The 27714-nt window shown below is 41.9% G+C and overlaps 2 protein-coding genes across 23 annotated transcripts in view; one reads left to right on the top strand and one right to left on the bottom strand.

Moving 5' to 3' along the window:
- MAPT (microtubule associated protein tau) overlaps positions 1–5726 on the top strand; it is a 153088-nt gene extending 147362 nt beyond the window's left edge. For all 16 annotated transcript variants that reach the window (XR_012481159.1, XM_074260993.1, XM_074260984.1 and 13 more), the window contains one exon: positions 5255–5726. Coding sequence is in view for 15 of the 16 variants with exons in the window: in XM_074260993.1 (XP_074117094.1) it covers positions 5255–5470 (216 nt within the window). In the remaining variant the exon portion in view is untranslated. The remainder of the gene's footprint in view (positions 1–5254) is intronic.
- Positions 5727–16454: 10728 nt separating this feature from the next.
- Positions 16455–27714, bottom strand: part of KANSL1 (KAT8 regulatory NSL complex subunit 1) — a 185133-nt gene continuing 173873 nt past the window's right edge. For 6 of the 7 annotated variants that reach the window (XM_074260971.1, XM_074260972.1, XM_074260970.1 and 3 more), the window contains 7 exons: positions 26750–26935; positions 26215–26372; positions 19974–20095; positions 19616–19673; positions 19170–19282; positions 17092–17344; positions 16455–16750 (listed from right to left, as the gene is read on the bottom strand). In XM_074260971.1, coding sequence (XP_074117072.1) covers positions 16523–16750; positions 17092–17344; positions 19170–19282; positions 19616–19673; positions 19974–20095; positions 26215–26372; positions 26750–26935 — 1118 coding nt within the window. In that variant the 3' untranslated portion in view covers positions 16455–16522. The remainder of the gene's footprint in view (positions 16751–17091; positions 17345–19169; positions 19283–19615; positions 19674–19973; positions 20096–26214; positions 26373–26749; positions 26936–27714) is intronic. The other variant, XM_074260974.1, reaches the window with a different exon arrangement.

Here is a 27714-nt window from a genome sequence, read left to right as displayed (position 1 = left end):
CAATATATACATACAATACACATACATATATACCTATATTTTCACATACACTAATAGATATATACATTCAAAAATATTTTTCTCAATACACACACATAAAGTTTTACCTAATAGTTTTACCTCAGATTCCCACTGATAAGGGTACAGAGACAAAACCTCCTATGCCCCCAATCCCTACCCAAGAGAAATTAAATGTGAAAAACAAGTTCCCTTCAGTTTTCTGGAATTGATGGGTTAGACTTAACTTCCTTTTCCATCTGTGCCCCTTCTGCTTCAGACTTTAAGTTTGGCAGCCAAAGAGCCAGAGGCTCAGAAAAGAGTGGGAGATGGGGCCACTTCAGTGGTGCCATGAATAGAGCACTCCCTTGAAGTCCCTGGGACCTGAGTTCAAATGTGACCTTATACTAGCTATCTGACTCCAGCAACTCACTTGATCCCAACTGCCACCTCCACCACCAAAAAAAAAAACCAAAAAATAAAAAACCAAAAAAACATTGGGGAGTAAGTCAGTGGAGTCCAAAGGAAAAAGCCTTTATTGTCTATGTGAGCTTGGGCAAATAATTTTTTTTCTCAGAAACCCATTTTCTCCTCTGTAAAATGAGAATGGGCATCTCCAGGTAGTTCTCTTGGTTCTGCTCACTTCCCTCTGTCAGCTTTTCTTGAAATTAACCTTTTTCCTCATTTCTTATGTTTGTTCAGCCATTCCCCAATTGCTGAGCATCCTTTTGGTTCCCATTTGTTTGTAACCACACACACACTCTCACACTCACATGCCGTTAAAAACATTTGTATACACACAGGGCTTTTTTCTCTTTTTCTTTGATCTCTTTCTTTGAGACATAGGCCTGGCAGTGATATAACTGGGTTAAAGGAAATGCAGTGTTTAGTAACATTTTGTGTATAATTCCAAATTGCTTCCTAGAATGGTTGGTGCATCCGCGTGCCTTTTTTTCTCTCCAATGCTTCCAACATTTGTCACGTTTGTTCGTCAGCTTTGCCAGTCTGATGGATGTGTGAAACATAATTTCAGAGTTGCTTGAATTTCCAATTCTCTAGTAATTAATGATTAAGAGCATTTTTTTTTTCATGGCTTGAAGTACATTTTCAAAATCTGTAGAATCCAGTCTCTCAGCCCTTGAGACCATATTTCATCAGGAGGAAAGGATTTCCTCTGTAGTTGAGGAAGCTGTTCTTCCTGTGTTCCTCCTTTTCAAAGTGCAATTTTCACTTGCCATTTAATATATTAGAGGCTGACTTTGGGTGATTATCAGCAGTATTGCCTCAGAGGGGAGAGGCACTTTGGGGTAGTGTCTAGAAAGCTTTTACCTAACCAGGTAAACCTGGGTTTAAATGTCACCCTCTCATTCAGTTGAACCTTCCTTATGTTTTCCATCTTCCTTTGAATTGAAAATGTTGAAAAGTAATATGATTGCATTCCACCAGTAGAATGTCAACTTGTTGGTCATTTACAAGCACCTCACATTTAGAGTATCAGTATTGGCTGTGTGACCCTGGGTAAGCAGTTTAACTTCATTGTGCAAGTCTCTTGAGATTTAACAAGTTTCAGCAAAATTTTTTGACCTTGCATTGACAGAGGAAACCTGTTAATTTGGGAGGTTCCTATATAAGTTAAATGGCAGGTCCTTATTGATGTTGGTGTTCGTGATCCATTTGTGGTTTTCTTGGCAAAAATATTCCTCTGGTTTGCTATTTCCTTCTCCAACCCACTTTACAGAAGAGAAACGGTGTTAAGTGACTTATCCCCAATGTCACTCAGCTAGTAAGGGTCTGAGGCTGGGTTTGAAGTCAGGTCTTCTTCAGCTCCAGGCCTGGAGCTCTAACCACTGCACTGCCTAGCTCCCTCATAGCTCCTATACCTCACCTATTGCCTCCTTAATCTATAATAAGGGAGAAAAAAAAGCAGAACCCCCATATTTAGTCTATTTTTCTCCATAAAGTTTTGAAAATGTTCTTGTGTTCTGGACTGCTGTTTCCTTGGGCTTCGTGTTCTCTCTAAATTAATGTCAAATGTGCACCATTTGAGGCGAGGCTGCACCTTTTGGTCTTTCGTGGTGCCAATTGCTTTCCATTGGCCAGAATTCACACATCAGTAGTGTGAAGGAGATTGGTCAGAACTGTGATTGCCTTCTCCCCCTCTTTATCGGGTCCTCTCATTTGCTGTTCATTTTGATCTGTGCTTTTCCGGGGCCGGGTTCTAACAACAAAAGCGGCTCCCATATTGGTAAACAGTCATTTCCTGTCTGGTGAGATATAACCAATTTCAGTTTTCTAGCTATTGTTCAGTGCCGGCTTTCATCTTTGGACTCATCATAAAGTTATTTGGGGGGCATGAGATTAGTGGGAAATATACAAGCTTTTACTCTCTTGCATTGCTTATTCTCCCAGCCATGGTTTTCAATGTTTTTCACTGTTTTTCCTTACACCCACTTTTGCTTTGAAACCATCTATCTGAGTATTAAGGTCTATGTTGGCTCATCTCAAAAGTTCCCAGAGCCTTTCCTAGAATTTTTCTCGTTTCTTATCCTCTGCAACAGATGCAAATAATCTGCAGTTTCTTTCCTGGTTGCCTTGTTGTTTATGTTCATCATAAGCACAATGAAATGATGTTTTTCTGTTACCTTTGGGCTCCTAAGCCAGCTCTTTTCTTTGTCTCTCTAAAGAGACTCTATTAACCATTTCTCCAACCAGGAGCTTCCTTATGTTTTCCATCTTTATTTGGAGTGAAAATGCTGAAAAGAAATATGCTTGTGTTCCTCCAGTAGAATGTCAGCTTGTTGGTTATTTACAAGTACTTCACATTTAGAGTATCAGCAACTAAATGAATGTTTATGAATGGTCTACAAATTGTTTTTAGCATTCTGCAATCCCTTATTATTACACCAGATTGAGGAAGGACTGATATAGGACTGAGGGCTATTCAAAATTTCTCTTTATTTCATGGGTTTTAAGTGTTCATCACCTCATGTCCATACTACTGGGGGTTGAGTCTGCCTCTCTAACTTTTAGCTATGTTGATCTTTGGAAACTGAAAGCCTTTCCATGTGGTAAACAATGCTAGAACCCATGCTCTGCCAGCAGTGTTTCCAAGACCATGGGGTTATAAAAACTGTAAAGTGCTATAGAAATGTGAGCTGTCACATCAATAAAACAGAATTTGGCAATTGGAGGGAAGAGGAGAAATCCCTTCACTGTGTTCCTCATCGGCAATTAAAAAAAAAAAAAAAACTGTACTCATTCATAATTTCTAATAAATCAACCAGTGTTATCATTTGCCTAAATTAGCTTGCTAAAACAATTGAGTGTCAGCCAGATGGCAGGGGACATATTTCATATACTGAAAAGATGACACTGATTTTCAGAATTGTTTTTATATTTGGCAGTTTTATTGTACAATCATTTCAGTTGCATTTAGCTCTTCATGACCCAGTTTGGAAAAAGATACTAGAGTGGTTTACCATTTCTTTCCACAGCTCTTTTTACAAATGAGGAAACTGAGGCCAACAGAATCAAAGTGTCTCATAGTTAGTTAGTGTCTGAGGTTAGATTTAAACTTGGCTTGATGAGTCTTTCTGCCTCCAAGACTGGAATCACTTGGCTGCAGTATAAAGTTTTTTTGTTTTTTTTTTTTTTGTTTTTTTTTCCTGAAGCCGGGGTTAAGTGACTTGCCCAGGGTCACACAGCTGGGAAGTGTTAAGTATCTGAGGCCAGATTTGAACTCGGGTCCTCCTGAATTCAAGACTGGTGCTCTATCCACTGCGCCACCTAGCTGCCTCTATAAAGTTCTAAATATGTTAATCTCATTTGATCTTCACAACTCTGTGAAGTATGTGCTATTATCTGTGCTATTATTATCTCCAACTTTAAAGATGAGGGAACTGAGACTGGGAGAGGTTTATATGGGTTGCCCAGGATTACATGACTGGTAGCTAAGCTAGGATTTGAATTCAGGTCTTCCCGAGTCCAATTCCAGGGCACCTAGCACTTTATCACCTACATTCCCATATATATTTTGTTCTCCTCTCTTCCTCCTCCTTCCAATAGAATATAAACTTTTAAAAGGGATTTTTTTTTTTTTTATCTTTATATCTTCTGTCCCTATAGCTCTGGCACATAGTAGGAACTTAAATGCCTGGAGAATTGTTAAGTCACTAAATTAAAACTGGCCACTGGCACCTATTTTTGCTAAAGTGGTTATTTGGACTCAGAGTCTTTTTAAAAAATAATTTATTTTTTCTAATTACCATTCTAAAATTTTGAAATCCAGATTCTCTCCCTCCCTCCTCTGCCTCTTCATTGAGAAGGAAGGACCTGGAACTTTTAAAACTTTTTCTAAACAGTTCTGAACCTTTTCCTCAACAACACTCTCACAAAGAAATCAGAATTAATGAAACTTGATTGGGTAAACTTATTTCCAATAGCTCTGGAATAAAAGCATTCAAATTGAGTCTCCTCTGGTTAAAAAATAGTAAGTTCTTAATAAACCCCTACTTTCCTTCCTCCCTCCCTTCCTTGCTCTCCTCTCTCCCTTCCTTCTTTCCTTTCTTCTTCCTTTTCTTTTTTCTTCCCTCCTCCCTCCCTCCCTTTTCTTTCTTTCTTTTCTCCCTCCCTCCTTTCCTTCTTTCCTTCCCCCCCCTGCCCTCTTCCTTCCTTCCTTCCTTCCTTCCTTCCTTCCTTCCTTCCTTCCTTCCTTCCTTCCTTCCTTCCTTCCTTCCTTCCTTCCTTCTTCCCTTCCATAATTTTTTTCCTAGCACTGTGAACTTGCTGGTGTAGCCAAGTACCAGTCACGTATATACCCCACCCTTCTTCCTTTTATCCTCATAACCACCTTGGGAGGTAGGTGCTATTGTCATATCATTTTACAGATGAGAAGATTCTAAGTGCTTTGGCTATAGTCGCACAGCTAGTGTGTCTCTGGGGTGGAAGTCCGACTCCGCTCCCGGCGCCACGCGGCTGGTGGCCTCCCCTTCTGCACTTTCCCTTTGACTTCTCTCTCCCGGTAAGGGAGGCCGGCGGCTCCCACAGCAAGATGTTCGCGCCCCTCTGTCCTCGGTCCTGAGAGGTGATGCGGCTGACTGCCTCAGGAGTGCGGGTGTGGGGCCAAGCACTCCGCCCTGACGCGGCTCAGCCTGACTGGGGCCCTCGGAGTGTCAGGCTCTCTGGCTTCTGAGGGATCGGGCCAGGTTGTTCCCCCCGGTCCCGAGGTCTCTGACCCCAGCCCCTTTTCTCCTTCCAGATCGAGTCTCACAAGCTGACCTTCCGTGAGAACGCCAAAGCCAAGACTGACCATGGAGCAGAAATCGTCTACAAGTCGCCCACCATGTCCGGGGATACCTCTCCCCGGCACCTCAGCAACGTCTCTTCCACCGGAAGCATCAATATGGTGGACTCACCTCAGCTCGCCACGTTGGCTGACGAAGTCTCTGCCTCCCTGGCCAAGCAGGGCTTGTGATCTTGCTCAGCAGTGTGGTAATCATGGAGAGAGGAGAGAGAGAAAGAGAGAGAGAGAGAAAGAGAAAGAGAGAGAGAGAGAGAGAAAGGAAAAAGAAAGAATAATTGTACAGCCCTTCTTCCTCTGTTCCTTTCCCAGCTGTTTCTCACAGATTACCTAATTGGTTAATGATTTAACCTGCTGTTGGCCTCGGTGGCTTTAGCTCCAGGACCTTAAAATCAGTGATGGGAATAAAAGCAAATTTTGTCTTTACAAATTGAATTCTTGGGGCTGACAGTTATAATAAATTTAAATTGTTTTTCAAAAGGAAGCCACACCCACATTTTTCTAGGCCAATTCAATTAAGTTATTCCTTACCCCTGCCCCCCCAAGGTGGGAAATACTTTTCATGCTGCTGCTGGCCAGTTTCAGGCACTGGGCCTGGTGCCCATTTCCTCCTAGGCCTTCTATAACAGCAGCAGCAGCAGTAGCAACAGGTTTGAAACCTGCCTTACCTAGAGATTCACAGAGAACCCCCCAAGTCACAATGTCAGAAGAGAGTGAGAGAGAAAGAAAGGGAAAGTGGGCGTGGCACTGAGCCCACCCTACTCTTATTATCCGAGCCCAAAGGAAGAACCGAAAAGATGAACTGGGATAGCTGCCATCGCAAAACTGAATATCTAAGGTGCTTTCTAGAGGGACGAAGAGCCAGTGTATTGCTTGGGGTGCTTGCTGGGGGGTTCTGCTGCTGCTTTGTTTTAAGGCTCCCTGGGGAAAGAGGTCCTTTGACCCTCTTGAGCTTGTGAACCACTTGGGAATTCAGTCTGGGTTTTCTGGAGCTAGGAGTTTTTTCTGAAGACTGCCCTCCATGCAGTGATGGGATAGGAAGGATACTGAGCCTCCTCTTGAAGGTATTGACCTTGCTGTCCTGAAAGCAGCAGGAGGGGCAGGGAGGCTTGTTTGCTTTTTTGTTTTTTCTTTATATCCAGAAGGGTCATGATGCAGGAAGAAGTCAGTCCTAGGACTAGAGTGGTGGTCAGCAGTTTGTCCAGAGGAACCACCATTCTTTAGCATCGTGTACCTGTTGTATCTTTGTCGCAAGGCTCAGAGGACCATGGCCTTTATTTAGCTCTGTAGCACAAGGGGAGACAAAGCCTTGCTTGCTCTTGACTGGGATAATTCTTCCCCACCTTCTCCCTCTTCTCCCTCACCCAGTTCTTCAAACCTGGGGGCATGAAAAGGATAACCCAAGACCTCCCAGATGACTGACAAGAGGTTGATGCTGAGCTCCCATGCCAATCCCCGTGACATGGTTGGGGAAAGCAGAAGATGCTGTGGACCAAACCCCCTTTCCCTTCTTCCTGTGCCACTGAAGGCCATTTTTATGCTCTCAGTATATATGTTCTTGGAATATTCATCATACAGTTTGGTAGTTCCTAAGCCCACAGCTTCAGTGATGCCATAATATAGCCATGCCCCCTTGTCCCTCTTACTCAGACTCTCAGCAAGTCCCTGAGGGTCCTACCCTCTGGCATGGCAGCCCCCAAGCCTCTTCAGCTTGAGGGAACAATAGGAGCACTCTTGCCCTACCCTTTGCTGGGGTAAACCCTTTTCTGGGTGTTGATCAGGTTAGAGGTGAAAGCTTTTTCTTTAGAGGAGCCCTCCACCCCGCTGAGCTCCAGATTCTCTCTCCAAACCTTTGCTTGTCTGTAATGAGCATCTGTGGCTCACTGTTTTGCATCTCTCTTTCCCAACTGAATCTTAACCTTCCCTGTAGCCCCTAAAAAGTCAGTTTCTACTTCTGGGCAGTCATTGATCCTTGATTTTATTGCTTCGTGATTTCCTTTCAGAAAAAGTGCTGTGAGAATTGAACTGACATTCTCAAAGATACAGCTGGTTGAGAGAGCTGGAGGATGCAAGCCATTTCAGAAGGGACAGGCAGTGACCCCTTCCCGCCATGGCCCATTATCCATTACCTGCCAGTGAGGGCCCTGCCACTTCCAGACACAATCACCAAATCCACTTTCCTTTCCAGTGTACTCTCTCCTCAGGGAAGGTATCTCTACCTTCTCCTCCCGCCCTCATTCCTTCCAGAGGATGCCCAATCTCTCTCTGCCCCTCTCCCCACCAACTCCATTATTCAATTGAAAGATGCTTCTGTGTTTGAGATGTGGAATAAGTGAACAGAGGCTTCTCCTTCCTTTATTTCCTCATCAACTTGTGGTGTATAGTCACATTTGTCTTGTATATGCTTGGAATTCACCAGGGTGATGATTGTAAAAAAAGAAGAAAAAAAAAAAGAAAAAAAAAAACACAAAACAAACAAAAACAAACAAAAACAAAAAAACCCGCATGTATCATTAAGTGCTTACAGAGAGGATTCTAACCCTTGTTGGCACCCAGGGGCCAGCCGTCCCCCACCCCGAGCACAACGAAACAGCACCAAGAGTGAGAACTGAGTTCTTAATGTCCTGAGGCAATGGGTCCTGGGGGACTCAACAAGCCAGCCCTTTGCTCAGCACCAAGCACATCCCAAGCACCGCCCCAGACCCCAAGCAGAGGGGGAGTCCACGGCCTCGGGTACTTGGAGGAGCAGGGTGAGGGACATGGGAAGAGGCACGTAGGACCATCATGTCAGCTCCTGACTAGGCCTCCTTCGTCCCCGGCCCCTCGATGCAAAACTGGCAGATCTGAAGGAATTCAGCACCCCACGGACTTGGCCAATTCCTCTCTTGTAGAGCTTATTGAAATGAGGTTGTCCTTGAACTGCTGCACAGAGAAGCAATGGAGCTTTCCTGCCTGGTCACACCACGGAGGGTTCACACCCATCCTTCCCTCTGCATCTGTCAGTTTAAAGACAAGTTTTGGAGAAAGAATACTGGTCAGGCCTGTGGGCAGCCAGATGCACCAACTAGAGCCGAGCAAGGTGGCGCAACTCTGGAGTCTGATGATGATCCCCATGCAGACTCTCTCTTGGGGGGTTGCTGCTGACATGCTTTGGGGCAAGATCCAACCTCCCTGGCTTCTGTTGCCTCATCCTTCCCCTCAGGGGCTGTGGGCTGGGTGAAGATGTGGCAGAGGATTTCCTGGGAGCTCCTCGTTCCCCACGTCCCAGCAAGAGGCAGCAGATTTTCCTCTGGGGAAGCAGGGGTCCTCTCTGACAAAGGGGCACACACGGGGTCACAAGGCCAAGCTGGCTGCCAGAAGCCCTGCAGGGGCCCGAGCTGCCCGATTGGCCGTGTTGTATCTCTGCTGAGCTCTGAAGATCAGAGCTTGACTAGACTATGTTCCCTTTTATCTAGGCTTTCTTAGAGCTGCTAAGGCAGGGTTTGGGTGAAGGATGGCCAGGGCCCACGTGGACATGAAGGATTAAGCCAAAATGCTCTGGGCAGGTATAGAGTCCTTGAAAGTTCAGCCATTCCAGGGACAAAAATGGGGGGAGCAGATGGGTGTGTGTATCAGTGAACAGAGGTGGCAGGATGGGGCAAACTTAGTTACTTTATGAAAATGTATGTTAGCTACCAGTTTATCACATTTCATACTGTCCCTTGCTCTTGTGTGAGATGAGAAAACGAATTTTTCCTGGAAAATCCTATTTTGAAAGTGCACGGCAGCGCTCTGAAAATCCTTCCCAGCAGGAAGTAGCCTCTGTCTGGGATAGCCAGGGATGCTCAGTCGGGCTCTGGTAACTTCATCTTGGGTGTTCTCAAATCTCCAGGCACAGCTCTAGGTTTGGGCTCAGACGCTGCAGCCTCAGAGGCTCTCCTTCCCTTCCCCTCTTCCCAGGAGGTTTGGAGCAGCTCAGTCACAGAGCCCTCCAACGCTAGCACGAGCCTGGCATAGGGAAGCTACCCCCTGCTGAGGAAGGCCTTCCACCTTCAGGCTGGCAGAGTACCTTTTGTTTCCCAGCTACAGATCCCTGAAGCAAAGCCCCATACTGGAAGCTTACTTGCGACTCAGCAAATGCCCATGAAGTTGGCCAGCTCCCTGTCATGGATGGGCTGGGGGCATGGGAGTGCAGCTCCGGGAAACCCACTGATACATCCTTCCTGGGCCCCAAGGAGAGACCAAGCAAGATCTCCATGTTGCTTTTTCTTGTAGCTCCAAGTCAAGGCAGGTCAATCAGTAGATGGGCCTCTGGGGGAGGGGAAAAGAATGTGAATTTGTACTTTAAGGAATTGCTGCCCAAATTCAGTATTTCTTCACTTCTTCCCTCCCCATCTTGTAGTAGCAGAAGAGGTGTTCAGGCCCCAGGAGGGCAGTCCGCTGGATTGGAGCTTTGTTGCCTTGAGACAGCACATGACACAGGTGCCCTCCATCTGGGTGCAGTGGTAATCTTGCCCGGAGCTCTTGGGGGAGGTAGGTCTAGTTTTAGAAGGAGTGGAGGCCCCAAAGACATTGGTATTTATGAAAGATCAGGGAAATCTTGACTTCAACATTGTGTTGGTTTTTCTTCCCCCTCCCAACAACAGCTGGAGGAAGTAGCTGGATTTGTAACTTAGCAAGAAAAATTATTAAAGTGGCTTTAATTACTCATATAGGAAGGTAGGAAAGAGCCATCTCCAAGCCATCAATGCCAGTCACAGCCACTGGCTTCTAGGGACACAATCACCACCACTCAGCAAAAACTTGGGGTAGGGTTAAATAAGACCTACAGCCCTGGTTTTTCAGTCCTCCCACCTAAACCACGCTCACCTCATCCTATACTGAATTCCACTTAGATCACCTCTCATTGGAATCTATTTCCTGTTTGTTCAATAAGGTAGTAGAAAATTTTAAATGGGGAAGACAGCAGGAACCTTGGAGCCAAGTGTACTTTTTACCCCTTCAAAACCACCTTTGTTGACAGAAGAGGAAGATGGGAGACTCTCTCTTGCAAGTGTGCACACACGTGTCTTGATGAAAGCTGCCCACTATGAGCATTGGGACTCAACCATAAGTAGTCAGAGAATTTTGGGGAAATCTTGAGTGCTGGCCAGACTTCAGAATGGCCAGACTTGCTTCAAATACCCTATTTTGGCCCAGTCTTTCCTCTGTCCGGTTGGTTCTCCCTCCAATATCCTTCCTTAGACCTGGGGAAGTCATTCATCCCAATGAACTTCTGAAAGAACCCATGTCCAGAAGACATAGGCCTTTCAAGTTGCTGGATTCATCTTTTTCCACCTGCCCTGTGACTGCTGAATTAACTAATTTACTGCTCACTTGCCATGGGGAGTTGGGAGCAGGCAAATACTTTTCTCCTCAGACTGTTTGAAAAGGGTTACAAATGGGCACTGCCCTTTTATCTATGGTTTAATCTTCCACGGGGCCTTGACCCCAAAGGGAAGCACAGTTCCTGCATTGTAATCCACATGGTTTCCTAATTAATTTGGGGGTGGGGGGTGGGGGGATTGAACTCATCCTAGCTTAGCTTCCTGTCTGTGAATGTCCATAGTATTGTGTGTTTTAACAACTGGTTTACACTGTTGCTGTAAAAGTGAATTTGGAAATAAAGTTATTACTATGATGAAAATAAAATACTTTCTTTGTGGAAGGAGGGAGGTAGGATAGAAGGGTGACAATAGGGAGGGCCTCCAGTACATTGAGAATTATTGTGCCTGGGTCACCTTCTCCACAAGCATAGGATTTGGTTTCAGAGTCCATTGTCATTTACCTGGGTAGTCTCTGAAAGGTGACATCACCTCTCAAACTCTCCATCCATCCAATGAGGAGGTCGTAGTAGGTGATGTCCAAGGTCCCTTTCAGCTCTATCCTATGTAGCATGCATAGGGAGTTATTTTGACACCCATTTTGCACTTTTAGTGGAGATTTCAGCATTTAACCTTAATATTAGCTGGAAAGATCAAAGCCAATCTGTCTGAACCACATTATCATTACTCAATAGGGACACCAACCACCACTAGCACTTTAGATAAAAGACCACAGCCGTTGTCATTTTTCACATTGTTTGTCAGTCACTTTAGCTATAAAGGAGCATCTTGGGAACAGGGCCAAGCACAGAAACACTGCTAGTATTTGGGCTCTGTTTCCCATATTAAAAGTCAGTCGAACATCCCGAAGGCCCCCTGGGAATCAGGACAAATAAGGAGAAGAGGTTATTTAGGAACTTTATGTGGACCACGAACCCTGGAACTGGATGCCTCAATTTTCAAGTTGCTCAAAATTAACACTGCAATTGGACTGATGTCTAATAAGATCTACATCATCTAGATGATAAAGCTTCTGTGCCCAAGACATAACTCACTAAACCCAGGAAAGATGAGGTACTGGACTCGTTTGAAATTTTCTCATACATGACATTGTCTCATGCTTAAGTTTGCACAATATTCCAGAGTAACTGGAACAAAAGGTCAGACAAAAGTGCTTTTTTTGAACTGTGAGAATAATCTGGATTGGCATGTAGTTAGTGTATACATATGAAAGTATTTCCCCGATGATCCTCCTTACAGAAATGAGACTGTCATCCCTGGTGATGTGGATGACTGGAACCCCAAATTTATATGGCTGCAGCCACAAACCTTTCTCTTCCAGTCTTATTTCCTACAGAGTCTATATGTTGGGAAAGGCAAAATTTTCCCACTCTTGTGAGTTAATAGCTTCCAAGTTGGGGTTAGGGACCCCACATTCTCCCTGCTATTGAGTTTAACTTGGTACCTCAGTCTTGTTTTTTCCCCCCTTCATATTCTCTAGGTCCTCAAATGACAATTCTCAGCTCAACACATGCAGTGTTGAGTCTCAACACTAGACAGATGCTAAAAGTATGTAGCATAACACAGAAGGCTTGGGTTTCTCTTGTTATAGGACAGTTCCATAGGTTTTCCCAGCATATGCATTTGTCAGGGTTTAAGAGAACCAAAGCCCCATGGTGATTGGGCACCAAATTTAGGTTTAGCAAAGTCAGAAGGTGACTGCTTTTCTTCAAGATCCACTACCACATGTTTTGATCCACAATAAATCCAGCTCAGGTCCCATCCCTGTCCAAGACTTGAGGGGAAAAAAAATAGGGTATGGAACTAAACAACTGTATAAGCAGAACTCAAATACAGGAAAGAGAAATGGGAGAAGAAACAGAAATGTAAGCAGCAAAGAAACTCACTTTTCTGATCTGTGTTTTGAAAATATGATTTAGACAATCACAATTTTCATGAGCATTTTATATAGCACTTTTAAGGTCTGGTGAAGTGTTGGTATTAATATGGTAACTCATTTGCTCATGAATTAACAAGCAACAAGCTATAAAGAGAAAGGAGGGAAATGCTGGACATCATACATATGAGTTTGAATGTTGGACACCTTCAGTGAACTCAATCACACCGACAGCTTTTAGATACTTGTTCTGGGCCTAAAAGGGTTAAAGGGTGTTACCCAACAAAACAGATGGGAAAACCCGGCAAGGTCCTTCATGCATTTTACCTTCCACTGTGCTAAGTGGGCCTACAGGGAACCATCACACCAGCTCTGCCAGCATATACATTCACAGCACACAGAAGCTGGAGGCAAAAGATCAGCATCCTGGACCAGGAAAGGCTAAAGGATGTGGGGGTCCTCAGTATGTCACCATTCCAAGTGTCACAGGACAGTCTAGGTATTGATTTTGACCTTTTTTCCAGTGAACCAGGTAGCAATGGTGAGGGCTCAATAGATGAATTAGGTCTATTCTAACCTTACATATAAGGAAATCTAGGGAAAAGAACTTGGAACTGGAGCATGGGCAGAGGGGCACAAGACTTTTAGTATCTTTTGGGGCAGACCTTCTCAAACTATTTCCATTCACAACTATTTCTTGCCTGAGAAATTTTTACACGACCCTGGATATAAAGGTGTATGAAATAGACATACAAATAAATCATTGATTTACTTGATAAAAAAAAAAATCAATTTCCCCACATTGTTATAAGACCCCATAAGGGGTCTCAAATCAGTTTAAGAAACTGGACTTGAGTTACATTTGATGGGGAGGAGATGAGAAGGGCATAGGCTTGAACAATTTGCCATACTATAGTAGCTTAAGAAAGGGATTCTGGTTCAGGAAAGAACAAGATTTCTAACCTCTCAGGTTTCTCTGGCCTGAACTTACTCTATGGGGGGAAAAAAAATTTGTGAGAATGGACAGATATCACCTTGGTTTGGGATGAGGGGAGTTTTTCTAAACACAAAATAAAAGCATTGTTTTGTTCCTCACCCTGAAGTGGACACAGGCTTTGTCAGGTGTAGGTTCTTCCCTCAACTGCTCACTAATACCTAGAATTCTATCAAAAGGTATCCCTTTTAAAAACACTGAAGGCTTGGGCTCCTCCTGTTACAGGACGGCTTCACAGCTTTCCCTGCACTTTCATGTCAGGGCTAGACCAAAAGCCTTGCACTGAGTCTGGGTTCTGCCAAGTCAAAAGTTAAAGTAGGCCTCCTGATTCCCAAGTCCAACTCATCACAAGCTACTTTCAGTCACTGGATGAGAATAAAGAACCACAGCTGCTAATTGAGGAGCCAGAGTGGAGGGGGGAAAGAGGCCTAAAGACAGCTAGCCATCAGTGATTACAAAATTATGCCAGTGTCTCAAAGCACTAGTTCTCGTGTCTTAGGAGACAAAAAGTGGCATGCCATGCCCAGAAATGCCCTCCAGGACCATTAATACTTAAAGGAGTTATTTCTGACAATTCTTTTGAGCTGGGCCACTGCTAGGATAGGCATGAGGCTGCACAGCAACCACCCAGGAGTAACAGCCAAAACAATGTGCCCAAGTAGCAACCAGAATTTGTAAAGGGGTGGGGGAAGAGGAATCTGCCCTCCACCTCAAGGTTTTCTCACAAATCTAAAAGACCCCCAATTAAAGAGACAAGTGGTAACTAGTTGAAGTGAGGAATCTTTTCTTTACACATCACTAATTAAAATTGAGTTCCTCTGATGGCTTATTAAGTTCTTTATGTAATCTCTCTCCTTACAAGGTGAGGTGCTTTCTAGGTTACCTATAGGTAAACAAGGTCTTGTACCCCAGCCCTGTTTTTCACACTCTGCATCCAACCAGTATGTTTCCACTGAAGCCCCTTACTCATCTGGCATGTGAATAACTGTGGAGTGATTCTTTTCAGCCCCACCAATGATCCAACCCAACCCAAGTAGCAGTAAGTGCCACCTCTCTTTGGAAAATACAAACCTCTGGGCCTTTTCCCCTACCAGGGTCAGAAATTGTACTTTAGTAAGGGTGACCTAATGGATCCTTTCTCTTTGGCTTCCTCTGATGAACATGTTTCCTGGGTTGTCTTTTGGGACATCCACACAGGGAGAAAACAATCTCTGGGAAACCTAGCTGGGGGCACATCACTTTGCACCAGACTATGATTCATTGACAGTGGCTTGTGACAGAGAAAAATAAACTCAAGTCCTTTCTCACTCAAATTCTATGCAGTTCTCCCTGTACCTGGCTATGACTGGTTTCTGGAACTAGCTGCTTTGGTCAGCCGGGAACCCAATAAATCCTGTTTGCCAACAAAGAATCCAGCAAATAACATCCTGTAATTTTTTTTTTTAATTTTTTTCCCATTTTTTTTCTGCTTTTTTTTGGGAAGCACTGTTCTGTGCTCTGTGAACAGAATCAAGACATTAACAAAGATCAGCTTCTCTGAAGAAAAGCATTTCTATAGAACAAAGACAGCTACGGATTCCTGCTGCCATTACACAGCTCAAAGCAAGAAAAGAAAATATTTACAAAATACAAGGTGGGGACTTTTTTTTTTTTTTTTGCATTTTTGTGGGTTTTTTTTTTTGTTGTTTTTTTTTTTTTTTACAATACTAAAAGGGTTATTCAGAATTTTCAACCTTATAAATAGAAGAAGCACTTATGCATAGGGATATGGTGCATTATTGTTTTTAAAGAAACAATGACAAACCCTTTAACTAGCAAACAGAAAAAAAGTCACTAATGTTGAAAATTGTGAAAAAACCCCAACCATTAAGCAGTTCATCTACTATTTTTATACGATTACAAAATGGCCAAAAAAAAAAAAAAAGTTATGTCCTTTGTTTTTTTCCTCTTTTTGGTGATGTAATTATACATGAGACAGGCACAAGGCTAAGAAAGATGATTGGGGGGGAGGGGGAAGGGGAGAGAAATAGAGGTGTTTGATGGAAGAAGAGACTAGGACATTCCACAGGCAAAGGTTTAAGGGATGGGGTCATGAGAAAAGGGCCTAGTTGAGACAGACTAAGGAGAACTTAGACATGAAGGAAATGTGTTTAAGTGATCATTTGAGAAGTTAGGATGACAAAAGTTATGCTTCATTTTCAAACCCTCCTAGTTGGCTGATTGGGGGATGGTAATAAAGGTTGAACCTTAAACCCTGCCTGTAAAACAAAGTAAGTGAGAAATGTATACTCGTGTGTGTGTGTGTGTGTGTGTGTGTGTGTGTGTGTGTGTGTGTGTGTGTGAGACACGAGAGGAGAGACAGACAGAGTGAGAGAGTAAGAGAATATGAACAGCTGAGTTGCTATAGTTAAGGGTCAAAATAAAGGTGATTAAATGCAGAGGGAAAACTAGATGGTTCTTCTAGCCACATAAAAGAAGGGAAGCTCCACCTGTTTACCTGAGGCCTACACAGGTACAGATTGCCTCAAGCAAGCAGTTCAGTAGACCTGGTGGGAGTCAGTGCTGAATATGAATATTCCAACGCCCATGCCCACATCAGCACTCTAATGCCTGGGTTCCAGGTGACAAAAACATGTTTTAAGTAAGGAAAAATGAATCTGAAAGTTCAGTAAATCAGTGGGGCTGGGAAGCATGCTAGAACCAGGCTGGGTGGGGAGTTAAGAGGTGGGAAGGGTCTTACCCAAAACTTTTGTTTGCCAACTGGAGGAATAAGTCCATTTAGGTGTGCCACAAGACAACATGAAAACCAAAAATGAAAGGGAAAAAAGGAAAGGGGGAAAAGAAGACCAAAACAGTTTCTAAACTCCTTAAATTCACTAAAAACTGTGAAAATTTTCGGCATATGATGTTTGAATATCAAACACAAGAGATTTCTGAAGCTTTAATGCCAAGTTAGTGAGTTCATTTCAGTTGGACTCTCAAACTCCACTTGTTCATCTGTGGGTGGGGCGCTGCGCTGTGGCTGATGATGACAGGTGCCTGCTCTTGAAACTTGCAAGAGGAGGAGAGGTGGGTGCACTGTCCAGCTCCCGGCCTCCCTTGCCACCTGGGGTACGCCGAGTACAACGGGCCGCCCGTTCCTGTGCATCCATATGGTCTTCACACTCTGCCTGGGGGCTGTGGGGCAGGGGGAAGCTGCGCCGCTCCCAGGGTTGGACAGTCTGCAGAGCACAAAGAAAGTGAGTTTGGACAGGGTTGTGATTTGATTACCCTCAGTTTGTCCTCTCTACCTTTTCTGGTCCATAATTCATAGAGCACGGCCAAGAAAGAGGAGTAGGGGATTGGAGAATCCATTTTGTCTACAGAGTATACACTCTGGACAAAATCTTTTCCAAAACCAGCATTAACCTCTAGATTTTGCCCAAGGCCTTAAAGGAGAACAGGGCAGAGGACAAACATTAAGCTCTGCACCATCATTAAAAGGACTTGATCCTCTACCCACCCCAGCAGCTCCTCTGTACCTCTGTACCTCTGCCACAGAGAAAGTAATGAAGTCACTCACCTGTTCATCCAGTCCCAACTCTGGGGTGGAACAACGAGTATCTTCAATGGACAGATGTCGCAGGTTCTCTCGGGCTATAGGAGTGAGGGAAGCAGAAAGCAGGTCTGGGCTGATGGGGCTTCGAGGGGACTGACTGTGGGAAAACTCTGAAATCGAGTGGCTATTGCTGATATCTGGAGAAGCAGGCTGGGGGGTGGAAGAGTTGGCATTGCCCAGTTGTGGGGTTGTCCGGCCATCTGATGATCTATAAGACCTGCACCAGGGAATTCAAACCACAGAATCAGAGAAAGTTTGTGGGACAGTGTTCCAATACATCCACAATCATGCAGTTTTTTATGTAAGATAAACAACATAAGATAGTCGCTCTATCCATTTCCAGGATATCTCACATTTCCCAAATTTCCTTGTAATGGGACACTAGTTTGAGAAGACTGACTAGACTCAAAGCCTTTCTTTTGTGGATAATACAAAAATACAGATGGCAGGCATAGAAAGAAGTAAATATTCTGCTTATCACAGACACAAAGACACACTCACACATTCTCTCTCTCCCTCCCCTTCCCCCTCTCTCTTTTTGCATGGATAAGGCTGAACAAAAGCCAAAAGCCCAGGAACATTATATAAATGGACACAAAGAAAAAATTAAATAATGCATCATCAAGAAACAAAAATGAAAGCCCCATATGGCTGAAATCTTTGTTTGAGACATGAGGATTCTTTGCTACTAAAACATTGGAAGTAGAGACAAAGTATAACAGGGACTTTGAGACAGAACAAAATACCAGGATACATCTGCCTAAACATGACTGTGTTACAGAACTGTATTGGGTTTGAATTAAACCATGTGAAATCAGTTCTATGATTCTGGGATAAATCACTAACACCTCAGATTAATTTTCATTATCTTTAAAGTGGACACAAATATCACATTTAGCATATACTCTGTAGGGTTGTTTTGAGGATTGTATGAAAATGTGAGACATGGCTCAAATGTACATTCTGGTAAGCGATCCAGGAGTTGAGACTGAGTATCTTGCCAAAAACTTCAGCAGATTTGCAGGGTAAAAGGCAAAAATGAAGTGATACTGTAAAAGTGTTGAATGGTGTACACCATCAAAATCACCCCCCATTCTTCTCAAAGTAGGGGATCAGGTACTTGATCAGTCTCAGTCCTTGGCTTTAGGCCAAGTGCTAAATGAACCTGGAACTGGAATGATGCTGTAGGAAACAGTCAAACCAGAGGGATTATCTACAAACTATCAAACTCTTTTAGAACCGTGGTCTTCAGAGATTCATTCTCCTTTCCTGTACCTTGATCTGTTAAGTCTTCCCTGAGGATTCTATAAGATAAAGCTCTATCTCTCAAGTGTGTGTTTCTTGATGATACTGTGTAAGATTAGACAGAATGGGAGCTTTAGGGGCCCCTGCCTCTGGCAGAGGCTGCTTTCTGCTTTTCTTTGTACCCCCACTGCTTAGCACAGAACCTGGCACATAGTAAAAGTTTAATAACTGATTGTAGACCTAATGATCACATAAACATCAATTACTACTACTATAGTTATTATTTCTAAATCACAAGACGATAGATTAAGGGTCTCCAATCTTTTACTATACTACACTCTCTTCAAAAAGCAAAGTCACATTGATCCTATACACACATACAGTATTAGAACAAAATCTTCATAATAGCACACACAATAGGAAGCTTCATTATGAATGCCTAAACTATAGGTTCCTGTAAACTTCAGAGAGGGCTTTTTACTCTCTCTAAATAGATCCTGGTCCCTTTTAGGAGATGGTGCTTGAGAAAAAAATAACCTCCTGTTTAATAAGGACCTTCTCCCATCAATCCTCATGAAGCAAGTAATTCAAATATTATATTGCCTTTTTAAAGATATACTGCCTTCCCCTAAATCAAATACTGATTGGTTTACCATGTGTCACACAGGGACATTTACCATCATATAAATATTACTGAGTGAATCTACCTGGTACTTTCCCCCATATAGAACAGAGAAGTCTTGCTAACTATTTATCCTCCCTTCCCATATTGATATCCACTTGTCCAGGTACGCTACCTGCTACCTCGCCGCTGGGGTGGCACACTTGTGGTCCACAACCACCGTGCTCGCTCCATCTCCTCACACTTGGCATGCAGGGCTGCAAAAGCTGCATCAGAGAGGTCCTCAATCTGCAAGGGAGCAGAGTCATTGGTAGGTGTTTCCTTTCCCTTCCTCCTTCTACCCCCAAATGTCTAGGTTCCCCTGTGACATTATATCTGGCCTGAGAGAAAGAGAGAGAAATGGCAGCAGAAAAAATGAAGGGAGGTAGAGAAGGTAGGTGAGAAGGTGTATGTGTTTGGAGAGGGCAGGGGGGAGGAAGACTTCAGGGTGAGGGAGGATGCAAGACAGGAAAACAGTGTCAGGAGTGCAGAAAAGAAGAGCTACCTAAGTCCAAGACTTTATTACAGTGTGAAATCATTTGGGACACTCAGGGTTTAATCACAACATTGTCTGTGTCATACCTCCTCATTCTCCTCATCAGGATTCACCTTTAGAGACTGAAGATCCACTTCCCTCCAGCTACAAAACACAGAGAAAGGCATAGGAGAGGTGAGATGACGGTCACTTAGAGTGGGAACCGGTAAAAACAAAACAAACAAACAAAAAAACCCACAGGCCTATATATGGGCACATGACCCAGATATCAGCATGGGCAAACATGTTAACCTCTGCTAGGATGTGGAAAATTACTGCACCACTAGGAGGCCACCCAGAGAAACCTTCTCATCCATGTGTCTTATGTATTCAAATAATATCCAGGGGAGAATCTCTGTAATAAGGAAAACGGCAAGGACAGCTGTAACAAGCATCAGGGAGTACCTGGGTGTAAGAATCTCCTTGTATTGTAGCTTTTCTACACGTGTTGTTGCAGCAACAGACATTGGGATCACAATGTTGTTAATGTCAAATGAACTTTCTCCCCGTCTCCTCCTTACAGGTTGCTGCAAGGCAATAAAAAGTTTAATATGGATGCACAACCAACTTGTCATGAAATGATTACTATAGCAAGTGTTCAGCTAGGCTTCCTATCCTAGTTACAAAAGGCCCTGATGCTGGGTGGGCTACAGTAGTGCCAAATATGCAATTGAAAACCCATGTAGTGACTTCTCCCTTTTCCATTACAGGCAATTTGTCATATGAAATTCCCCACAGACTATTAGTCAGTTCATAAAGGTAGTTCAATCATTAGTAGCACTGCATAAACTTATTTTTAATTCACTGCTTTCCTATTATTCTCCTTTTCACTTTCCATCCCCCCCCTTTTCTTTTTTAAGTATCAATGATAATCCAAGCTCACAAGAATGATATATCTATCTGGTCTTTTATAGAGATGGACACAAGCTAAACAGATCAGATGGCAAGTACTATTGAGAGCACAATCCCTGGGGATTCTGGATTCCCCATTCACCATCCTCCCATCCCTTTTGACGGTTACCATTTGTGAGGCTTGGGGCCCTTTGGCTCAGATCACAGTTAGCAGAAGTTAGTGAGAGGATCAATGGGTGAAAAGCTGCAACAGGGAGCCAAAATACAGTCCTTCTCTAAGTAATGATTTTTAAAGGAAGCTAAAAGATTCAACATCCAACAAATAAAAGGATTCCTTGGCCAGAAAAACAAGAATGTGCACCAGTTGGGAAGCTTAAGGAGTAATAGAAGGAGGCTAATGCTTCCCTTTTAGCGGGAAGAGAATGTCCAGTTGGCCCTGCTGCTCAAATGCCCCCAGGAAGGCAGGTGGCCAATGCTGTGGTCCTAGAGGAGACTAGAAAATGAAGAGTAAGCTGTCAGAGGCCAAAGGGAAACAGTGGGATGACAAACATGCTACCATGGTGACCATACAACTGCAATCAAACCCAAAGCACTAGGGGAGTGGTATCCTGAATATGGGATAAAGCAAAATGACTTCCTGCACTACATGGACCTTGCACAATAATTTGTTTCAGTCAGAGTTTAAGAAAAAAACAAAAGACAATGTGGGACAATAAACAGTTATGGATCTCCAGGACTATACTTTCTGCCCTGAGCACTGTTGCTTTGTGACCATAATCCATTAACTTGCTCTCTTTACCTGTTCCCCTCTTTAATTCCTCATGGGAAATTTTTAATTTCAATTTTAAGCCACCTTTATAGAATTACTATAACTGGTAAAGTGTAAAGTGCTTTGTAAATCACAAGATAATTTTTGGCTAGGGATCACTGAAGCAAATTACTTTCAATGACTGCCCTCAAAAGTAGATGTATTTGTCAAGTTCTAGTATAATGCATCCCCCCAAACCTAGCTAGTATGAACATTTCTCCACATACAAGGAACAGAAAAGAGAATCTTCACTACATATGGCTTGTCAAATTTAAGAGGGTAGATTTCCAATGCTAATATGTATTCCTTTCCAAAATTTCTTCTGCTTTCTTTTGTGAATTCTTAACCTTACAAAGACCAAGCAAAATCAACTGCCTCAGCACAAATATTTGTCCACAAAACAAAAGAGAAAGTGAATAACAGATTATCATAAAATTTTTGTAACAATTGCATCTGGTCCTTCTAATATAAAAACAAGTCACAGATGTTCTTTTCCTCCTTTTCTTTGGAATCACAATGGCTACCTCCTCTCCTCCCAAAACTTTCCCTTATTACATATAAGTCACACAAGTACAATGTTAAGAGTCTGGGGGAAAAAAATTTACCTCTTTGCCAAGAGGTGCAAAGAATAACCAATCTTTTGGAGTCATGATTGGAGCATTGATTTTCATAATCACTTGTTCCTACAACTCTTCTCAGATATCTCTAAATCCAGCCTTCATGTCTTACATCATAGTAATCCATTACAATCTTATACCATAATTTACTCCTATAGATATTTTAATATAGGGGGGCAGCTAGGTGGCGCAGTGGATAGAGCGCCAGCCTTAAATTCAGGAGGACCCGAGTTCAAATTTGATCTCAGACACTTAACACTTCCTAGCTGTGTGACCCTGGGCAAGTCACTTAACCCCAGCCTCAGGAAAAAAAAAAAAAAGGGGGGGGGGGAGGAGGGAGAAAGATATTTTAATATCATAGGCTTCATCCTAGGCTTATTTATGTATCATTGAGTCAACTGATATGCTCTGCTAACTTTTTGGATATAATTCAAAATTATATCCCAGAAAAGATCAATTCAGTTTGACCTAGAAGACATTAAAAAAGTGTCTGTCTTCCCATGGTCCCTCCAACAATTGTCAGTTACTTTTTTTTTTTGTTATTTCTATTTGATGCCTATCTAGAATAGTTATATGAGTACAATACTTAGGAAGCCTATTTGGTGGTTCTGAGCTACATACAATTTGAGTTTTTAATTTTGCCTCTCTTTTACCATTAATTAAATCAATAATCAACAAAGCAGAAGTGTTAAACTCTGGCCAAGCACTTCCTAATCAGATTTAAATTTAACAAGGAAATGATTAACAAAATAAATACAAATATAATAGATAAAATATAAATTTGTGGGTTTTAAGTCAACATGCAGTCAGCAGGGAACTATTTCTTACTGAGTTTGACACCACAGGTGAAGAGCACCTTTTAGTACAGTTTATGATCCATAAATAGCTTTTAATACCCAGTTAAAGTGGATGGCACACCAGAAGTAGAGATTGTGCTGTAGGCCCAAACTACTCTTCTAGGAATCTAGGAATCTAGAATCTAAAAATGTTCATCTGCTCCACTGATGTCAGTGTTCTAAATGGAGAAGAAAAAAAATCACAATAAGGGACCTTAGTAAAACTATGTAAAACTCCTATTACCTTTGTTCCCTAAAGAACACTTTTACCCACTTTGGCACCCCCATTTCCTTCATAAAACCTTTTATTTCAATAGTCCTGTCAAACTCAAGACTGATCAGAGAGATGCAAATCTAACTAACTGAGTATTCATCTTACCCCCAATCCCACATTCAATGTTGGAGAGAAAGACTATTTAAAAAATAGACACTCTAAAAATGCAATGCTTGTAGAGCTGGAAATCTGCTGAATTATTTTGGAAAGGACTTAATGATTATGCAATACTCCAAAAAGGTTATTGACGGCAAGGGAAAAAAAAAAACAAAACAAAACACATCTGCACAATTCCAGGGATAGCAATACTAGTTGTGTTAGCAAAAAGGGTATTGTTTTTCTTGCTCAATAATGCAGATGAATAAATCATTGGATATGGATGAAAGAGATTATTGTACTACAAGGAATGAGGACTAAAAAGAATTATAAGAAATATGGAAAGATATATAATGATGCTAAATGAAGAAATCAGAAAAGAAAGAATACCCACATGTACCAATGGCTACAGCCACATCAATGAAGACAATATTAAATGTGTAATAAACTTAGGTCAGACACAATTAACAAGGTTGGTACGAACTTATGCTAAGCACACATCCCTTTCTTTTAGCAAATAGTTGATTTTAAAAAGCATAGCATATCTATCAAGATATATTATACCATTGAGAGTACTTCGGAAAAAGATTTTCTGGCTAATGTACTTTGTGGAAGATTCACTGGTACATCTGTTTGGATTTGATTGCTAAGTCAAAATAAAATGAACAAATTATAATGAAAACAAAACCAAACAGATTCTGATTCTTCTTAAGTTTTTGGTTCTACAAGTCCCTTTTTGGAGGAGAACAATGATTACTGATACAGATTAAAAGAATTGGCAACTTTGTTTCTTAGAAATAATCATTATGTTAACTGTCTGAAGGGTAAAATAAGAAGGGAAAATACTTGGGACAAAGCTCAGGTAAGGTCTTAAGAATCCAATCTAAGTGGATATTGTGTACAATGACTGTTGAAGCTCTCATCCAAAGTACACAGAGTCAGAAGCAGCATTTTTTTTTCCTTTGCTTCTTTTTTTTTGTGGGGGAGAGGAAGGAGAAGAGGAGAAGGAAGGAAGGAAAAAAAAAGAGTGTCAGGTAAGCAGGGACTTTTTCAGATGTCCCATCAAAGATAAATGATAGAAGAGAGAACATCACTTCTGGGAGAAGAAAATGTAGAATTGATCAATAAAATCATAAATAGTCTGGTTCTGAAAAGCCAAATATACTAGAGTAGTTTCTTGATATAAGAATGTTTGCAGCAATGCAGTGTTGTCAAAATGTCAGTCCCTGTAATAGTGCTATAGTCGCAGATCAGAGCTAAAAGAATTCTTAGATGTCAACTAGTTAAATCCTCCTCCCTTTTTTAATACTTAAAAGAAAATTTTATTGATGCCTATTGCTTTTATATCACAAATCATTTCTTAACAATGATTTTTTCTCCTTCTTTAAGCAAGTGAGCCTTCTAAGGAAAAAAAAAAAAAAATTAAACAAAACCACCCAAAACACTGACTTATGTCTAACAGCACATCTAACATGTCACATCCATTATCTGTCTCCTCAAAGAAGAAATCTTTATTTCCTCATTTCTTCTCCAGAGCAAAGATTGTTCCTTATAATCAAACAAAGCATTCAATTTTAACATTGTTTTAATTCTATCTATTTTCTTGATTTTATTAAACTCATTCTGCATTTGTTCAGACAAATAATTCAATGTTTCTTTGCATTTCTAATTATTATTGTTACAATTTTACATTTTGTTGTATTATACATTACAATATACATTATTGCAAGGCAACAATAATATCCCATCACTTTTATATACCACAATCACAGCCACCCTCAGTCAATGGACATGTACTTTTTATCTACTTCCTCTGCCCCCCACAAATAGTAGTGCTATGGATATCTTGATCAATCCTCTCTCTCTTTAAAGATGAAGAAATGTTGACACAAAAACTTAAATAACTTGCTCCACACAGGGGGCAAATGGCAGGACAGGTCCTCTGGAATCAACTTCCAAATACAGGCCTCCTTCCACTGGGACACACTATATTACTCTTCCAACACTGAGACAGAACACTGGACCTGAAGTTCTCTTACATCATTCCAGATTAAAGACTCAGGATTTTCTGCTTCTATCATACTTCATTTGCAACCACACAAATATCTCAATTATTATTGGCATTCAAAGGCCAATTCAGAGGAACATGGATTTTGAGCTGGAAGGGATCCCAGTGTTCAAATAAAACCCCTCATTTCAGTTCCTTTATTTTGTACATGAGGGAACAATCTTTAAGAAGTTTAAGTAATTGAGGTAGAATTCTAATTCAGGCCTTTCTGATCCCAAGTTTAGCATTCTTATCTATTGTAAATAAATTTTTTCACAGTGGGGTTTTACAAACAGGAATGGGACTTGTGATTCTACTGAGATGGGAAAAACCAAGGTAAAAAGAGCTCCCTTTACCAAATACAGACTGGCACATTCTCTACAACTTATAGCATTCCAAGGTCACACATTCAACACAAACACAGCTCAGGTATTACTTAAAAACATGATTCTTTGACATATCTAACTATAAAAGACAACATGCCTATTCAGATAACAAAATATTTACAAAGTACTTTAATTCTAACAAACTTATTAGGTAGAAAGTAACATTTTCCCTCTTTTATAGATTACAAAACCAAGGCTCAGAGAAGTAAAGGAAGTAAAAAAAGTAAAAAATTACTATACTGACTTAATTCTTCCAAAACTCAGAAAATTGTCTTTTCAAGTCCTGATATAGTTCCTAAAAATCTATCTTTCTCTACTGATTAAAACTCCTTTGGTTAAAACACAGGATTAATGAGGCCAAGTTTGATCCCTGCAAAAGTCAGTTCTCTTCCAAAAGTCATAGATAGCTTTCTTCAGTCCAAGTCATCTTGCAATAATACAAGACTAAGAAACCTAACCTGTAAGACAATGCAGATGGATAGTTTAAACAAACTCTTTTCCCACGAATGAGTAGAATATAGCTATATAAGAACAGATCCTACTAACAATACATCAAAAGGAGCATCTATCTTCACATAAAAAAATGGCACATTATCATGTTCTGGATTTCTAGACATCCCCCAACTTTCCTTTCTTCTGTCTTCTTCAGGTCTGGAATGATTAATCACTGTCACCTAAGCTGCTACAATCTGCAAAAGATGATGTGGTCACAGCCAAACCAAATACTTACAGAGGGGGTAACTGTGCCCTGTGAACTTGAGCTGGTGGGCACAGAGCCATCCGATGAAGTGGATGAGGAGAGCTGTCGTACCAAAGGACTGGGTGGTGGGTGGTGGGTTACAGGTGTCAAATAGCTTGAATTGCCTACATCTGTGTGATGTTTCAGCACTGCAGTAGTTAACATAAAGGAAAGAGAAACATAAATGGTTATACATTCCTTTAAGTCATTACACTTTTGGCTCCAACTGGAAATGCCATCAAAAATATTTGATATGAAAAAGCCTTCTAAGCCTAAGGGAATAAAGAGGCAAAAGCAAACTGAGCTGGTGGGAGGTGGGTGGCTAGAAGGAGGTTACTATAGCAGTGTTAGTGCCCTGCATTTCGAAAGCAGTCGGCTTCCAACCACTTCACTGCCTCCCTAGAATCTGAAGGGCAAAGAAGATGGGAAAAGGGTGAAGGAATTGAGAGAAGCCCAGGTGGCCTCAGAAAGCCCTGAGCAGACACAGGTGCAGGTACAGGTGCCAAGCCTGGCCCTGGCTGCCTACCTTCACTTCTCTCAGATGAATGGTCTCTCAATCGCATTTTGCTCTGGTTTGGGTCATGCACAGGTGGAGGGTTGAGCAAGCGCTCTGCTTTGGGCGCTGTAACTCTCTCTGCCATGGACACAGCCATTACATCATCTAAGTGCTGCCTGTGAGTCTTGTCAGGCCGAGTTTGGTGATGGGAGAGTTCTGAAGAGGGGAACAGAAAAAGAGCTATGGAATGTCTTCTTTCATCTCTCTTTCTGTTTGAGGAAGGGTGCCTGAAGATGCCAGGCTCTTGAGTCAACTTTGCACTACTTCCAATTCCCGGAGCAGTAGACCAGCTTTTGGGAGGGAGAACACAGCCAGTGGCAGATGAATAGATCTGAGGTCACTGTTGAGCAATAACATGGCAATCTCCAGAAAGACTCAAACTTGACTTGCAGATATATTTTTAAAAGGGTTGTGCCTTTATTCAATTCAATAAACATTAATATTAAGTACCTGTGTATAGATAGAAAGGTAGTTTATATAGTGAAAAAAGAGAGTCAGTCATGAGGTCAGAAGACTGAAGCCTACTACCAAAGTCCTGTTCCCGGCATCTCCTTAAACATGGGAGCCAAGCAAGTTACTTAGCCACTCAGTGTCATAGGCTGGTCTCTAAGACTATGAGATACAAGACCATAATTAATCTGCACTGGTAGAGGGAGCTATCTCACCAAGAAAAATGCTCTAAATGGATGAAATCACAGGTCTGGAACAAAAAAAGGTACACCACCTCACTAGATTAGAGTCCTAGGATACAAAAACAAATCTCTATCCTTAAAAACAGAAATGCTAAAGCTCGAGGAGAGAAAAAAGGAAAAATAAAGAAACATATAAAGAACTGTGCTAAAAATAAGAACATGAAGAGAAAAAAAAGTCCAGGAAAAGTACTATGTGAATTTTGTTTTCAACTGTAAGTTGGGGGAAATAATGGGAGGGCTTCA

Source organism: Sminthopsis crassicaudata, chromosome 4 (assembly GCF_048593235.1).
Source record: "Sminthopsis crassicaudata isolate SCR6 chromosome 4, ASM4859323v1, whole genome shotgun sequence".
NCBI classification, from domain to species: Eukaryota; Metazoa; Chordata; class Mammalia; order Dasyuromorphia; family Dasyuridae; genus Sminthopsis; species Sminthopsis crassicaudata.
The sequence above is the reverse complement of the archived record's forward strand: the minus strand, read 5'-3'. Positions and strand labels throughout refer to the sequence as shown.